Below are 16,492 nucleotides of genomic sequence, written 5' to 3' on the forward strand. Positions count from 1 at the left end.
TGCTCGGATCGGCTGTAGGCCAAAATCGGTGACCTTCAGGAAATCGGTTTCCCACACCCTACCTGATATGCACCTGACGGTTTCGCAGCTCCATTGCTGTGCGTCGGCTGCTGCGATGTTGTACGCGGAGTCGGCTTTGACCACCTCGATGTTATCGCCGACCCATTGTACAAGGCATTGATGCATAGTTGACGGGATGCAGCAGTTTGCGTGTATCCAGTCTCGGCCAAGAAGCATATTATAGGACCCTTTGCCATTAATGACGAAAAACGTGGTAGGAAGGGTCTTACTGCCGATGGTGAGGTCGACGCAGAGGGCACCGCGAGCGTTTGACACCTTGCCTTCGAAGTCCTTGAGCATCATGTCCGTCCTGGTTAGGTCGTCGTCGTTCTTTCCCAGCTTTCGGACTACGACATACGGCATGATATTGACGGCAGCTCCCCCGTCGACCATCAATCTAGTGAGGGGGCGACCGTCAACATGCCCTTTAAGGAACAATGCCTTCATATGTTGTCGTTCGTCGTCTTCGGGCTTTTCGAACGTGGCCATCATTGGTTCTAAAGCCAACCATGCTGTTTGTTCCTCTATTGCCGACACGTCCTGTTGATCGGCAGGGGTCATGAACTCCATCGGCAATATGAAAACCATACCGATTTCGGCTGCCGATTCATCACCCGCCGACTCATCGTTGCCCTTGTCGTTTCTTTTGGGGCGCCATACCCGAGGTCTCCCTTCCTTCTTGTCCATCGCGCTCTCTTCTTCTTGCAGTTCCCATTGGCGGAGGCGTTGGACTCTTCGTTTTTGTGATTTGGTTAAACCATCGGGACACCATCTGGGGTTTATTGGCCTCCCTTCTTTCCCGGCGCGTTCCCATTCTGGTTCGCGTCCTAACGCGTTCTCGTCTGTTACCCGAGCATCGGCCATGTCTTCGAGCCGGCTGTGAACGCTGGCTTTGCTATTTGATTGATCGTGTCGGTCGGTCCTGCCCCCCTGCCTATTATGGCTTCTACCTTCTGACCGATCATATCGGTAACTTCTGCCCCCCAGCCGATCACGCATGGAAGGGCGCTGATCATCTGGGTTGCGCCGATTCCTGCTGATCGGTTCTGGCCTTCCATCTCTGGAGCGAGACCTGGTGAACGGCCGATTGCTTCGATAGGGACCGTTGCACTCTGGGCAAGTATCGGCCGATGGTAGCCTGAGGTTATTCTCCCAACAATGGATGAAGAATGGGCATCTCCAGTGCTCCTCGTGCCGACGCATCGCTTCCTCTCGGGACCTCGATTGTTCATGTTGGCGTTGGTACTTTTGGAGCAGGAACTGGGAAGTAATGCGTGGTCCTTCTGACTCACCATCATCGGCCTCCATTCGTCGCTTTCCCTTTATGTCTTCAGACGTAACTTGATTCCTGGGATCGATAGCGCCACTCTTTTTTGCCGACTCGGACGTCAGCACTTTTGTTTGGAGAGAATTCCTCCCCGTGTCAGCCATGTTGGTAGGAAAAGGGTGCTGGTCGATTTTCATTGGTTTGGCCGGTTTTGCCGGCACTTCAAATTTGAGTCTGCCCTGCTCAATGGCCGACTGTATTTGTTGCCTGAAGATTTTACACTCGTTGGTATCATGTGACGTGGCATTGTGCCACTTGCAATACTTCATCTTCTTCAATTGTTCGGCAGAGGGTATTGTGTGGTAAGGCGAGAGTTTAATCTGCCCTTCCTGGAGTAGAAGATCGAAGATTTTGTCAGCTTTAGTTGTATCGAAACTAAATGCTTCCGGCTCCTTCTTGCCGAACGGGCATGATATCGGCTTCTTTCCCTTAATCCACTCTGCAAGTCCGATTTCGGCGTCTTCTTCATCCTCTACTTCTTCCAGGAATGCCACTTTCTTCTGAAAATTCCTTCTTGGATCGAATGGACGCACCTCTTGCCCGGACAATCGGTGGACAATCTGGCTCAGGCTCTCGAACTCTTGTGAAGCATATTTTTCTTTAATGTGTGGCAGCAGGCCTTGGAAAGCTATATCGGCCAACTGTGCATCGGTTAGAGCCAGGGAGTAGCATTTGTTTCTGATTTCCCGAAACCTCTGTATGTACGAGGGTATCGGCTCGTCACTTCTTTGCCGGAGGCTAGTCAAATCAGACAGCTTCATTTCGTGGACCCCAGCATAGAAGTACTTGTGGAACTGCCTTTCTAGATCGGCCCATGTGATAATTGAGTTTGGTGGCAAAGTGGTGAACCATTGGAAGGCCGATCCAGACAAGGATGACGAGAACAACCGTACCCGCAGGGCATCTTGTGTAGCTGCCTCCCCGCATTGGATGATGAATCTATTCACATGTTCTACGGTAGAAGTGTCATCCATCCCCGAAAATTTGGTAAAATCAGGAACTTTGTACCGATGGGGGAACGGCAACAAGTCATATGTAGATGGGTATGGTGTTCTATAGGTATAAGTTTGCACCTTCGGCTTCAAGCCGAATTGTTCTTGCATTATCTCCGCAATTTGCGCCGACCAATCTGGTTGTTGCTGGGGAATAGTTGGCGGCGGCATCGGCACATGCTGATAAATCGAAGGCTGAATAAAAGGAGGTTGATGAAAAGGTGGTATCTGAGTATAAGCCGGTGATGTAGTAAAGGACGGCTGCTTGTATGAACCATTTGTTTCATCATATAGCATGAGCTCTGACGTCTTGTTGACCTACGGAGCGATAGGCTGGTATGGTGGTATGATCGGCCGAGTGGCCGTTTGGGAAGGTGTTTGGAACGGAGGGTTTCCTTGGCTGACCGATTGATTCAAACCGGTCGTGTTTAAGGGTGCCCCCCAGGGTAAAGGGATGACTGGAGGGAGTGGTACAGAGGACGGTTGGATAGAGCCATATCCCAGAGGAGTTGATGACGCAAAAGCACCGGATCCTCCGACAAAGGATTGGATCGGCTGTGAAGCCTGATAAGCCTGATTTGGTGGAATCGGCTGAAAATACGTAGGTCCCCTGTACCTTTGAGGTATAGCTCCGGCGAAGGAGTTGACAACAGCATTGTGCACCATGTTTGAAAGTACCGGGGATTGATTGATGAAGGCGTGATGAAGAGATTGTTGAATCATATCGGACATTTTATCCGAATCTTCAGAAATTGTGATCTGGCGGGGAGTAGGGAAAGGAGACTTTTTAACAGTTTCCCCGCTCCTGGAACGACTGAAGGATTTCAAGCAAGTTTTACGGACTTGCTCCAAATACTGATTCAGATCTTCTTTTTGGTCGTCCTTTAGATCTGCTTCCGTCACTTCGATGACGTTATCTTCGGAGACTTCAGCAGCTTTCGACATGACAGCGGTTGTATTGGTCCCACCGGGCGTGCCAAAAGTGTGTTGGCGCTAAAAATCGGTCAACCGAATCCCAGCGACCGACACACGACCCGGGAGAATCTGCTTAGCTCCTGTTCGGGTGAATGCCCTGGTGCGGTTCGCGCGGCGTGCCAGCCAATCTGACCTGTTGATTGGCAAGGAAGAACACGTGTCAAATTCAGTAACTACGATCGGCTAAGTTTCCGATCGAGAGAGCTTATCGGCAAATCGGCCGATTTACTGTGATGATGAAATCGGTTATAAGACAACACGATCCCTGTAGCTTTGTAGACAGAAAAATACTAAAGTAATCGGTACAAAGCGCGTAATAACAGCACTAGGAAAAGATCTAATCGGCAACGAATGGATCTAACAACAGAAAGCAATGAAAGCCGATACTACCGATTCCTAGCGAGATAACTGGTGATAAAAACTAGGAAAACAGGTAAAAACCTATGAATCTAGTTGATATCGATAACTGATGAATAAATCTAAACGAAACAACAGCGATGCGCCGGAAGTTAAAGCTTAGATATTACTCGATAAACGGAACTTACAGAATCGGCCGGAGATCAAGATGATGCAGCCCTGCCAACCCGCACGAACTCGTGAGAAGGAAAAGTGACGGCGAAGTCGCCTGCTCGAAAGTAAGTACGAAGAATAAAGTAACTTGTTGTATTGATTGATTGTTATCTTTACAGATTTACAAAGGTAGCTATTTATACCCCCGTACAAATAATCTTCTTAACCGACTAGAACTCTATCCCTAATTCAAACAGAAAACAAATATCTACAAGCACAATCCGTGCTAAACTAATTACCCCACGCTTCGTGGGCTGAACTCCACCTTATCCCTCCATCTTTCCAAGCCCATACAGGCCCACCTTAGTCCACCTTCCTGATCGGCCGATTTCTTATCGGCAAAGGATTGCCGATTGGGAATCTGGCGCATTCACCCTGAAGCGAAGTAAAAGCTACTGACCGATTCCGCATTATAACACCTTTTGACCGATTCCCATCCGTACTTCTTCGACTTCTTTCCTCCTTGGCGCCGATTCTACTGATGACGAAATCCGGCGTCAATAGATACAAAATGGAAAAAATATGAATATGGATGAAAAAGTGCATAGAGTAATTATTAATTAAAAATCAATCACAACTGGACAAAGATAGGTACATATCGATATAAGTATTATGCTGACATATTGGAAAAATATGAGAGTAGTAGGTAATCAATTTTGATTATTAGTTAGGAGTTTAATTTCTAAATAATTTTCAAATACAATAGCTTTTAAAAAAATTAGCCCGTGCGGGAGCACGGGTTGATGGACTAGTATATATAACACATTTTCTGCGTCGTGTATATATTATAAAAAAAGCATGCCGTTTCACGGATGAGCCAAGATGGTCGTACACTGTCTACGAGTGCTGGAGCTTCGCTTTGGGTTTGGGGGTGTGAATTTCAGATAGTATTGCCTGGCCTGGTTATTCCAAGCAGTTTTCTGCTTGTGTTCCCCCCAATTTCTGAAACAGTTTTGGATGCGAATCATCGTGCAACGGCATTGCTGAAATTTTGCCTTAATTTTTCGTATCATACCTCCGCGAAAACTAAGAAATTCTGCAATTATATTGTAAGGCAAATCTTGTAGCTCAAGAGATTAGTACGATAACCGAGTATCCATACACTAGTAGTAACAGCTTAAGGGATCCATGGTTTAGCTACAAGCTGCAGGCCGGACTTGATGTGCACGGAGATTCCGTTCATCTCGGTCATGTCCAAGGACGACGGCCCTGTCGTCCCGCCGGCGGCCTCCCAGTCGAAATGATACAGCAAGCTCGTCAGCGCCATCTCGATACTTGCCTCGGCCAACCCGAGGCCGGGGCACCCCCTCCTGCCGGCGCCGAAGGGCACCAGCTCGAAGTGCTGCCCCCTGAAGTCCACGGCGCTGCCGGAGAACCTCTCCGGCAGAAACTCCTCGGCGTCCTCCCACGTCGCGGGGTCCCGGCCGATGGCCCACGCGTTGATCACCACGCGCGTGCCCGCCGGGATGTGGTGACTCCAGTAGGCACCGGAGTCGTCGCGCGGCCGCCAGCAGGCGGAGGAAGCAGCGGAGAACTCCGGTGAGGCGCCGCCCCAGCGCCGGTGGGTGGTCCTCGCCTCCATCCCAGTCCGAGGGTACCGCCTCATGGACGCGCCGCGCCGGAGCATCCTCCCCCGCCGCGCCCTTCCTCCCTGGTGCTGCGCGCCAACCTCACCCCGCTGTTCACCGTCATCGACGTCGCCGACTCCGCCTCCCACCGTCTCTTCATCAGGGCCGCCGACAGCAGCACCCTCATCAACCGCCCCGAGTACTTCCTCTGCGACGAATGAGTCGTAGATAATGATCATCAGAAGCTAAGGCTCCAATCCTCCCGCTTCGTCCACGCCTGGGTGCCACCACCCGGCGACCATCCTTCTGATGGTACGTTCCATTCAGTCATCGATGTGCAGAAATCTTAATCGCACTGGCTTTTCATCGACCGTGATTGCGTAGTGCTCTTGCTGAATTGATCGATCGTTCTGCTTTTCAGTGTGCGGGAACTTGATAGTGCACTTGCTGAATTAATGCAAAAGGTTTTGTGTGTAAGACTGCATATACAAAGCCTGAGCCAAATCACCTTTTCTGTCTCCAATTGTAACTGACTAACTGCAGCATAGAACTGAGTTTGTCTGAAGATAGCACTCGATATCTAGAATTGTAACTCGAGCGTGATATCTAGAATTACTGCTCTTTTGCATGCAGATGCAAATCAGCAGATTTTGTCTTATGACGAGGAGAAGGACCGTAAAGTGGTTGAGTATGTTGATGAGTGGATAAACCAGACGAGCCTGCAGGCGGACAAGGGAGACTCGTCGGATGACATGGCACCGCCATCTGAATCATCTCCTGACGACGCGGGTCGCCAGGCTGATGAACCGTACGTAGATACATAAAGCTTTCCTTTCCTAGGGTGGGGATGGGATTGGGAGGCCACTTCTTGGTCTCAGCATGGGGAGGGTTTTTTCGATCTTGCATGTTTCAGATAGCTAGATAGAGCGTGCAGCTTTCAGCAACTGTTGTTATGCAATGCGTTTTTGTCTCTCTGTTCGCAACTCGATCTGCTAATACAAATGGAAAACAGTTTTGGTTCTACCTTGTCCCGCCTCTCCTTTCTGCATGGTTTCTGTTATAGTATTTGCTCGTATGCTCGCTGAGATACTGAGATATATCCATCTAGTGAGTGCTGCTGCCATGGTTACATTTACAGACTGTCCTGACAGTACTATGAGTACAAGTCTGAATGAAAGTGTGTACAGCTTCAGCATAATATTGCCACATGGTTCGAGTACTAGATTCGACATGCGTGTTTGTGTTTTTCTAATTCTATTCTAGAGCTGATGAGCACGCTCAAGGAGGACATGGCACCGCCATCGATCTGAATCATCCCCTGACGCGGCGAGTTATGTTCCTCTCTGAATGCCGCGTCCCCTGCCTCCCTCCGCCGTGCGCCAGCGCCCAATCCAAGTGATACAGCATGTTTGCGAGCGCGAGCTCCATCGTCGCCGCGGCGAACCCGGCGCCGAACGGCACGGACCGGAAGTCCTGCCCCACTTGCAGTAATCCACGGGCGCGTCGTCGACGAACCACTCCGGCACGAACTTGAGATACGGCATCCCGTCGATCGAGGTGCTCCTCGGTTACGTGGCTGGTGGTGGCGCCGGCGGCGCCGCGGACCTCGGCCTGGAGCTTCCGCATCTCGTGCGGGTGGTTCATGAGCTCCGCCATGGCCCATCCCAACACCGTGGAGGAAGTGTCAGTGCCGGCAGCAAACACGTCCTGTTCATGCTCAAATGAATAACGACACGATCAATCAAAATATTTTGAAGCCGAGACCGAGAGAACAAGTGAGACGGCCATGTTGGAGAGAGAGAAGGATGCCGAGACGGTTAAGCGAGTGGCCGGCATGCATCGATCAGTGCCTGCAAATAAAATACGGACACGTATATTTGACAAGGCGTAGTGAGGATGATGGCCATTGGCGCCTGTGGTCGTCGTTGCGCCGTAATCAGACTAGGAGCAGTGTCAGTTGTTGTGGCCAACTCCTACTTATAGACAGCAACTTTAGCGTTGCCGCTTGAGTGACGCATCTTGCAACCCTGTCCACGCGCCGTCAATCACCAGATACTGAGATCTTGCAACCAAGAATGAGTATTGTTTGTTGGAATTGATCTTGGCTTAAGTTAAAGAGGAGAGTCCTAAGAGGTTAACAGCCACTCATGTTGTCCTAGTCAAGGGGCAACAAACCTAACTAATGGCCTGGTCCCTAGGACGGTCCATACTATAAGAAGGGAACCCTTGGTCCCAACAAGATTAGGCTAATCATCTCGGTATAGGTGCAGATTAGATGACCTACGCCGACCACCGTCCACTTGTGATGGTGTCCGTTCCCCTGGGGTTCACCCTCGCCACGCCTACTTCCTCGAGCAGGCACGGGGTCATCAGCGCCCCTAAGGGCATCTTCTGATCTACAAGTAAGTGCTATTACATCCTTAATTAATTAAGTTTTTAGATGTTCATGTCATTAGGCTATCAGATCCTAAGAATCAGTAATGTTAATTTTCTACATTTGGCATCAAGAGCCAGGTTAGCCTAATCATGAACCCTAAGATCAATTTTAAGATGCAATTAGCCTTGTCGACTAGTACATTATTGTCGCATTTATTGTGAATATCAATGTTGTTTATGTAATATCCCTATTCAGCTATAAGTTTTCGACTAATTTCAGTACCCTATAAGCAATATGAATAAGATAATTATCCATACACACAAATTTGACTCTCATTAGAAAAGTCTTCACAAATTTAGAACGATGACAAGAATCCAACGATTTTCTCATCAGTTGAATGACTAATGGGAGCAATCTGATCAAAGAAGTTTATCTTCTGTGATCATGCTAGTAAAGATGTGGGGGAGCAATCCCTAAGACAAATTGTTTAAGCACATATAGCATTGATTAGGACTTTTGAGTTCACTCTACTAAGTGCAAAGGTGAACAATGATCAAGTGCAAAGTAACGAAATGTGTGTTCAAAAGGAGTTGGCTAAGTCTAACATAAATGGGTGTTGCCGACATTATAAGATAAAGTGGAATATAAGCATCACGAGAGATCGTTGAATTGTGGCATACCACATTTCGAAAGGGAAAGTGGAAAGTCTCTTTCCAAAGGCTTGTCTCAATTTATGCCGGCTTTATGGATTGCGACAACCTATAATTTTAGGATAATTGAGATCTCAAATCCTTGATTTTCTTATTATTAAGTGCACATAATGAAATTGAAAACAATATGCACATAAGGACCATAAGTAAGAAGGTCATTTCCCATTATGAATAAGTAACTATCCAATAGAGGTAGATTGACACATTGTAGGCAGTGAAGTTGCAGTGGTGCTTTATTAACTGTTGTGACACATTACCTCGTATGTTTTTTCTACTATAAGTGGAAATGATGAAGATAAGCCTTATGATCAGGGGGAGAGTGTTGGAATTGATCTTGGCTTAGTCAAAGAGGACCGAGTCCTAAGGGGTTTACAGACACCCACGTTGTCCTGGTCAAAGGGGCAACAAACCCAACTAATAGCCTGGTCCCTAGGACGGTCTATACTATAAGAAGGGAACCCTTGGTTCCAACGAAATTAGGCTAATCATCTCGGTATGGGTACAAACTAGATGACCTACGCCGACCACCATCCACCTATGATGGTGTCCGTTCCCCTGGAGTTCACCCTCGCCACGCCTGCTTCCTCAAGCAGGCACAGGGTCATCAGCGCCCCTAAGGGCATCTTCTAATCTACAAGTCAGTGCTATTAAGTCCTTAATTAATTGAGTTCTTAGGTGTTCATGTCATTAGGCTATCAGATCTTAAGATCAGTAATGTTAATTTTCTACATTGTTGGCATGCAAAGGCTTTGAAGGTCGTCGCGGCATTATCACCAAGAATGAACGGACAAGCAATAATATAGGTTCTCATACTTGTATGTACACAGATAGTCCATGTTTATTGATATATAGCCCGGATGTTAAAATTGTATTGCTGAGAAGATGCTATTTTCCTCCCCTCATAGACTACCATTCCAAAGTAATCTAGCAAATAAATAGTGGGAAGTTCCTGCTTATAATGTTTGTCCTATTACCAAAACCTTCAGACTAAGGGGGTGTTTGGGAGACAGGAGCTAAACTTTAGCCCTGTCACATCGGATGTTCGGATGCTAATTAGGAGGACTAAATATGAGCTAATTACAAAACTAATAGCAGAACCCCTAGGCTAAATCACGAGACAAATCTATTAAGCCTAATTAATCCATCATTAGCGAATGGCTATTGTAGCACCACATTGTCAAATCATGAACTAATTAGACTTAATAGATTCGTCTCGCGATTTAGCCTAGGGGTTGTGCAATTAGTTTTGTAATTAGCCTATGTTTACTACTCCTAATTAGTGTCCAAACATCCGATGTGACACGGGCTAAAGTTTAGCCCCGTCTCCCAAACACCCCCTAATGTTTCCTTCCCGCCAATGAGGAAACCAACAATGTATAATGATACAGATTGGTTCAGTTCTTGTTTTTAACAAATTTTCATGCATATCTTTACTCTTTGTATACATGTATTTTCAGAACAAAAGGGTTGAGAAAATAATTATCCTCAAGGAAATGGGATCTCCTGATATTGAATTGGATCAAAGTACCTAGTTCCTTATGTCTCATCGACCACGTTCTTGTAAAGTTAGTTACTGCAGCTGGCAGCACTTTGTAGGACCTAGTTTGCTCTGTGTATAAGCACTTCTTAGGATCTGACCTGGGTTGTGTGTGGTACTGTTTAAGACTTGTGTTATTGTACTGTGGTATCAGCATTTCTAGTATCTGACTTGGGTTGTTTGTGGTACTGTCTAAGACTTGTGTTATTTTATTGTACTGTGATGCACTCTGTAGCTTATGCTCTATGCTAATCATGTTCTGCTCGTAATCTTGTTTGATGGGATGAAAGGTCTCTGCTTGTAATCATGTTGTTGTCATTTTGGCCTGTGAACAATAGACAGCAAGCATTGAACAGCTTCTTCAGGGGGAATGCCGACAAAAGTCAGCAAGAGATCTGTACTGTAGCATTTTGATCTGGCCAAGGCCTCTTCGCAAGTGGCAAGCTACATGCTAGAAAGCAATCATCTGCCGTCGAAATGGGCATATATGCCGATCAATCACCACATTATTGTGCATCGTCCGAACGTAAGCCGATGCGATGCACTTAGGGAGACCATGGCTTGGCAACCAAATTCAGCGTCGCCTTGAGCCGCACCGATAGCCCATTCAGCTCGTCCATCTCCAGCTTCGACGGCCCGCCGGCCGGCAGCTCCCAGTCGAAGTGGTACAGCAGGCTTGCCAATGCGAGCTCCATGGATGGCACGGCGAACCCGACCCCAGGACACCCCCTCCTCCCGGCGCCGAACGGCACGAACCTGAAGTCCTGCCCAAGCACGTAGTCCGCCTTCATGTCGTCGGCGGCGAACCGCTCCGGCATGAACTCCTCCGGGCGCTCCCACGCCGCCGGGTCCCGGCCGATGGCCCAGGCGTTCACGATGACACGGGTGCGAGCTGGAACGTGGTAGCCGAGCAGCTCGGTGTCCTCCGTCGTCTCATGGGGCAGGAGGAGTGGCAACGGCGCATGCAGCCGGAGCGTCTCCTTGATCACGCGCTTCAGGTAGCTCAGGTTCTCCAGGTGATCTTCGGCGACGTGGTCGCCACCGCCGACGGCCGCGCGGACCTCGTCTTGGACACGGCGCATCTCGTGCGGGTGGTTGATGAGCTCCGCCATGGCCCATACCAACGCGGTGTAGGTCGTGTCGGTGGCGGCGGCGAACATGACCTGGACATGCGTAACAAACAAATTAAAATCGATCGAGCCGGATTCCAATCGAAATTACGAGCATCATACAAATATGTTAATTTCTGGAAGAGAATGCATGGTTAATCACTCACGTACCAGGACCATGGCCTTGATGGCTACGTCGTCAAACAGGACTCCACCGCCGGTGTGCTCCTCGGCCTCGTTGACGTCCAACAGCACGTCCACGAAATCCCGGCGATCGTCTCCCTCCCCCTCCCGCCGGCCGACACGGCGCCTCCGCCGGTGGTCGGCGATGACCCGCTCGACCAAGGCGTCCATCTCGTCGGACATGCGCGCTGTCCTGGCGTCCAGCCCCATCAGCGTGTCCACCCACGCCAACCACGGCACGAACTCCCCCATGGTGACCGTCCCAAGCAGCTCCTCGAACTCGGCGAACACCTTCGCGAGCTTCTCGCCACCGTCGAGCCCGTAGCTCCCACCGTTGCCGAACGTGGCGCGGGAGATGACGCCGTTGGTGTACGAGATGAGGACGGCGTTGAGGTTGACGACGTCGTCGGCGCCGCGGCGGACGCGGTCGACCATGGCGGCGGCCTCCTGCTCCCGGGCGTGGCGGAAGGACTGGACGCTGCGGTGGCTGAGGAGGTGGAGCACGCCGACGCGGCGCGACTGGCGCCAGCGCTCGCCGTAGGGGGCGAAGGCCATGTCGCGGCCGTACAAGAGGAGCTCGGCCATGCGCACCCTCGGGCGGCTCGCGAACGCCAGGTCGCGGGTCTTCATGACCTCCTGCGCCGCCGCCGCCGACGAGGCCACCACGGTGGGCACGCGGCCGAGGTGCAGGAGCATGACCGGGCCGTGCTTGGCGGCCATCGCTTGGAGATTACGGTGCGGTAGGGAGCCAAGAAGGGGCAGGTGGCCGAGAAGAGGAAGCCCCAGCGGCGACGGAGGCAATCGCCGGCCATTCCCTCTCGACGGACAACCCCTCTTCCTAGTGGTGAAGAGTAGGGAGAGGAGAGCAACGAACAGGAGTGCAACAAACGGTGAGACGTCCATGATTGCACAGGGGCTTGGCAGCTTCGCTGCTGCTGCTGGTATCGTCCAAAATGGAATGATCGAGAGCGAGACAAGTTGAGCCTGACACGCATGTCCATGGCCGGTGTGAATCACACCGCATGATCGGAGCCACGTTGTGTTGTGTGGTCGCAGCACAAATTTGAGGATTTTTTTAGAAAATGGAAAACGTTCGTTCCGATCTTTGCGACCGCAGATAACTAAGTTTCAAGAGGTTCTGGATCTTTCATGGCCTCACAAATTAGTTCGATGGCGAGATGCTAACAAATGGAGCACGCCACGGCTGCTGGAGCCAAAGCACTGCACGTCGCGGATTCCTGTGTCTTCCGTGCCCACCATGCACGGCCTATTGGCCTGTCGATATCAACCTGATCCTCCATGGCTGATGGCTCCCAATCACGACAGCCAATGTGGCCCGTGACTTCCTATTTGACAGTAGCCATTCTTTTCTTCATCCACGGAAAATTTTTGTTCCTATTTAACACCAAATTCAACTTTCATTTCTTACATGACACTCTATTGGATTTTCCATCCGTGAACCGTTAAGTGCCATGTGAAAAGATGATTTTGCCTTTGTGGACCCCACCACCTTTCTCCCACCTCTTCTCTCCTCCCTCCCCTCCACACCAGCCTGCCTGCTGCCGTGCCCCCATGGGAGGTCGAGCCCCGTCGGCCGCCGGGCCCCTTGGGAGGCCGCGCGCCACCGGCCACCGTGCCCCAGCGGGAGGCCACGCGGCTGCGGGCTGCTCTTCATCCGTCGAATCCCCACCGTGTGTGCATGGTTGTTGGTGCAGGTAGGTTGGCATAGACGCTGTAGAACGAGTCGTAGCCCTTCGCCCAGTTCCCTGAGTCCGTCCTCGCCACCGTGACGTCCCCCCCGCAGGCAGTGCGAGAGACACATCCTACCGGTCCACCTTCTGATACTCGCCGGCGCTACCCGCTTCTCCTGCTCTGGTATCACGTCCACCGGCTCCATGCTCCACCTGATGCCCTCGCCGGGGCCACCGCCACCGCCTCCTGTTCTAGAAACAAATCCAACGACTCCGAGTCTCCGCTAATGCGTCCTCCGCCTCCACGCTCCACCACATGCTCCTCGCCGGCGTGACCACCACGTCCCTTGGCTGCAGCTTCTCCTCCTCCACCACCTCCGGCATCTTAGGGAGCCTCTCGACACTCTTCCTCCGACTCCATGGCTCTCGAGGCGGCAGCGACCTCCGGCCGCACTCGACGACGAAGCCGCGTCGGAGGAGGACTCCCCGTCGCCGTCGCCGCTGCAACGGCCGAGGAGGCCGCAAAGGATGGCGAAGAGCACGAGGCTGAGGTTGATGATGTCACATCAGCTCTTGAAGCTGATCCCACCGCGGCGATACCCTTGGCCCCCGCCTCCTCCTCCTCCTCCTCCTCTACTGCCACCTCTAGCCTAGGGCGTCGGGCCGCCGCGCCGCACCGCGGAGGGCAGGAACGTCAGCAGGAGCTGGGCGAAGAGGAGCATGAGGACCCAGCCCTTGGCCTCGCCAGCGCCTGCATTGTCGTCCCCGTCGCCACCGCCGCGGAGGGCAGGAACGGCAGCTGGAGCAGCGTGAGAGGAGCACAGCGGCCGGCGGCGCTCGGCCTCCCGTGACCACATGGCCTCCCAAGGGGCCCGGCGGCCGACGGGGTTCAGCCTCCTGCGGGGGCACAGCAGCCGGCGGGCCGGTGTGGAGCAGAGGGAGAAGGGTGGTGGGACCCATGGGAGCAAAATCGTCTTTTCACATGGCACTTAACGGTTCACGGATGGAAAATCCAACAGAGTGTTATATAAGCAATGAAAGTTGAACTCAATGTTAAATAGGGAACGAAAATTTTCTGAGGACCAAGAAAGAAACGGGTCATTTTCGTGTCAAATAGGGAATTATCTCGTGACTTATTGTGATCCACTAGTGTTGGTATGCTAAGCCAAACACACGATCAGTTTGTCAGCGAGGCCACGGCTTAGCAACCAGAAGCAGAGCTTTCTTGAGACGTACGGCGAGGCCGTTCACCTCGGTCATGTCCACCACCGCCGGCCTCCCTCCACCTGGAACCTCCCAGTCGAAATGGTACAGCAAGCTCGCGAGCGCCAGCTCGTTGGCCGGCACGGCGAACCCGACGCCCGGGCACCCCCTCCTCCCGGCGCCGAACGGCAAGAACCTGAAGTCCAGCCCCATCTTCTGGTACTCCGCCTCGCCGTCCGCCGCGAACCTCTCCGGCATGAAGTCCTCGGCGTTCTCCCCCCAGGTGGCCGGGTCCCGGCCGATCGCCCACGCGTTGATCACGACCCGCGTCCGAGCCGGGACGTGGTAGCTTTGCAGCTCGGTGTCCTCGAGGGTCTCCCGGGGCAGGAGGAGAGGTCCCGGCGGGTGCAGCCGGAGCGTCTCCTTGATCACGGCCTTGAGGTATGGTAGCCTAGGTAAGTCGTCCTCGGTGACGCCGCCGGCGACGGCGGCGCGGATCTCGTCCTGGAGCTTGCGCATCTGGGTCGGGTGGTTGATGAGCTCCGCCATGGCCCATTCCAGCAGCGAGTACGAAGTGTCAGTGCCAGCAACGAGCATGTCCTATGTATAACCAATTAACCATGCCTCATTTTCCCGTCAAATTGCATCTCGTCGTCAAAAAAATGTGTGTGTTGCGCTTGCGCACAGTAATAGGCATACCACGACGGTGGCTTTAATGGTGACCGTGTCGAGCTGGACTCCCCCGACCTCTTCCTCTGTCTCGCTCAAGTCCAACAGCACGTCCACGAAGTCCCTGCGATCGTCCTCTCCGTCTCCGACCACCCGCCGCGCACCACGACGCCGGCGGCGATGATCGGCGATGACCCTCTCGAGAAGCCGATCTATCTCCTCAGAGGTGCGCCTCGCCTTCCGCTCCAGCCCCGTCGCCACGTCCACGGGCCACAGCCACGGCACCACCTCCGCCATCGGTACCGTCCCGAGCAGCTCCTCGAACTCGCCGAACACCTTCCTCAGCTTCGTTCCTCCTCCGCCGTCGTCGCCGTCGAGCCCGTAGCTTCCGTCGCCGAACGTGGCGCGCGAGATGACGGCGTTGGAGTAGGTGATGAGGAGTTCGCTCAGGTTCACCACGGCGGCACCGTCGGCCGCGGCAGCGGCACGGACGCGGCCGAGCAGCGCAGCGACCTCCTGCTCGCGGGCGGCACGGAAGCAGAGGACGCGGCCCGGGCTGAGGAGGCGGGACACGCAGACGCGGCGCAGCTGGCGCCACCGCTCGCCGGACGGCGCGAAGACCATGTCGCGGGTGCCGTAGTAGAGGCGGTCGGCCATGAGAAGCCTGGGGCGGCTGGCGAAGGCGAGGTCGCGGGTCTTCATGGCCTCCTCCGCGGCGGCCGCCGAGGACGCCACCACGGTGGGCACCTGCCCGAGGCGCAGGAGCATCACCGGGCCGCACGACGCCGCCATCGATCCGAGCGCCCGGTGCGGCAGGCGGCCCAGTAGGTGGAGGTGGCCGAGGAGCGGCAGGCCGCCGGGCGGGGACGGAGGCAGCCTCCGTCCATCGCCGCGTTGCAGGCGAGAAGAAGGCCTCTTGGCGGCGATCAGAAGGAAGGAGAGCAGAGGTATGATGAGCACGGTGAGCAGCAGCGCAACGAGTGAAGCGGCGGCCATGCCTGCGCTGTCGATCAGGGAATCGTGATCTGTAGGCCTATGGAAGTGCCATCCTGCGGTGTACAATCCAAGAGAAAAATGACGCCGCTTTCATGTGTACGTGTACTGATTGTTGTTGTCCACGTGTAAGTAAATTTCGTTTTAGAACCTATTTGTAGGTGTAACATTACTCAGGAGGAGTCGATAAATAACAAACTAAAATGTACATGGATATTTCTCTACACTTGAACACCAAGAAAAATTTATCTTCTCTTCTTGCCGTTCCAAATTGTAAGTCGTTTTGACTTTTCTATTTATAGATATTATTATACATTTAGATATAGTGTATGTCTACCTAACAATACCAAAATGATGGCCTATCTTCTCCATCATTGCTGAGGGAAAGAGCTATTGGATGGGATGATGAGGCGACAGGTGGTGCCAACCGAGGTGACAAGTTGATGGGCATGGGAGATGTAGAGGAGGATAAAGCTTATCTGCATCAGAGACTCAACAATTAATTATTATTGGATAAGAATGGATCCC

The 16,492-nt window shown here is 52.3% G+C and overlaps 4 protein-coding genes across 4 annotated transcripts; all 4 read right to left on the reverse strand.

The window, feature by feature from the left end:
* Nucleotides 1-5,041: 5,041 nt before the first annotated feature.
* On the reverse strand, nucleotides 5,042-5,731 carry LOC117859038 (cytochrome P450 71AP13). Its single transcript, XM_034742209.1, has one exon. It carries the CDS (start codon nucleotides 5,729-5,731, stop codon nucleotides 5,042-5,044), a length of 690 nt encoding a protein of 229 aa, XP_034598100.1.
* A 1,072-nt stretch (nucleotides 5,732-6,803) lies between these two features.
* LOC117854467 (cytochrome P450 736A117) lies at nucleotides 6,804-7,148 on the reverse strand. Its single transcript, XM_034736667.2, has one exon. The coding sequence runs from the start codon at nucleotides 7,146-7,148 to the stop codon at nucleotides 6,804-6,806; it is 345 nt and encodes a 114-aa protein (XP_034592558.1).
* Nucleotides 7,149-10,411: 3,263 nt separating this feature from the next.
* On the reverse strand, nucleotides 10,412-12,470 carry LOC117854466 (cytochrome P450 736A117). The gene is made up of 2 exons (XM_034736666.2): nucleotides 11,397-12,470; nucleotides 10,412-11,279 (listed from the first exon to the last, which is right to left on the reverse strand). The coding sequence occupies exons 1-2, from the start codon at nucleotides 12,309-12,311 to the stop codon at nucleotides 10,662-10,664; spliced, it is 1,533 nt and encodes a 510-aa protein (XP_034592557.1). The 5' UTR covers nucleotides 12,312-12,470; the 3' UTR covers nucleotides 10,412-10,661.
* Nucleotides 12,471-14,095: 1,625 nt separating this feature from the next.
* On the reverse strand, nucleotides 14,096-16,126 carry LOC117855933 (cytochrome P450 71A1). Its single transcript, XM_034738332.2, has 2 exons — nucleotides 15,002-16,126; nucleotides 14,096-14,902 (listed from the first exon to the last, which is right to left on the reverse strand). The coding sequence occupies exons 1-2, from the start codon at nucleotides 15,965-15,967 to the stop codon at nucleotides 14,285-14,287; spliced, it is 1,584 nt and encodes a 527-aa protein (XP_034594223.1). The 5' UTR covers nucleotides 15,968-16,126; the 3' UTR covers nucleotides 14,096-14,284.
* Nucleotides 16,127-16,492: the final 366 nt, after the last annotated feature.

This window comes from Setaria viridis, chromosome 5, assembly GCF_005286985.2.
Source record: "Setaria viridis chromosome 5, Setaria_viridis_v4.0, whole genome shotgun sequence".
NCBI classification, from domain to species: domain Eukaryota; kingdom Viridiplantae; phylum Streptophyta; class Magnoliopsida; order Poales; family Poaceae; genus Setaria; species Setaria viridis.

What these genes read in the sequence shown, in the direction of transcription:
- LOC117854466 (XM_034736666.2), bottom strand. Translation starts at nt 12,311, where the DNA reads ATGGACGTCTCACCGTTTGTTGCACTCCTGTTCGTTGCTCTCCTCTCC. An exon ending in CCATCAAGGCCATGGTCCTG is followed by an intron (nt 11,280 to 11,396) that starts GTACGTGAGTGA and finishes ACGCATGTCCAG; the next exon opens with GTCATGTTCGCCGCCGCCAC.
- LOC117855933 (XM_034738332.2), bottom strand. Translation starts at nt 15,967, where the DNA reads ATGGCCGCCGCTTCACTCGTTGCGCTGCTGCTCACCGTGCTCATCATA. An exon ending in CCATTAAAGCCACCGTCGTG is followed by an intron (nt 14,903 to 15,001) that starts GTATGCCTATTA and finishes GGTTATACATAG; the next exon opens with GACATGCTCGTTGCTGGCAC.
- LOC117854467 (XM_034736667.2), bottom strand. Translation starts at nt 7,148, where the DNA reads ATGGCGGAGCTCATGAACCACCCGCACGAGATGCGGAAGCTCCAGGCC.
- LOC117859038 (XM_034742209.1), bottom strand. Translation starts at nt 5,731, where the DNA reads ATGATCATTATCTACGACTCATTCGTCGCAGAGGAAGTACTCGGGGCG.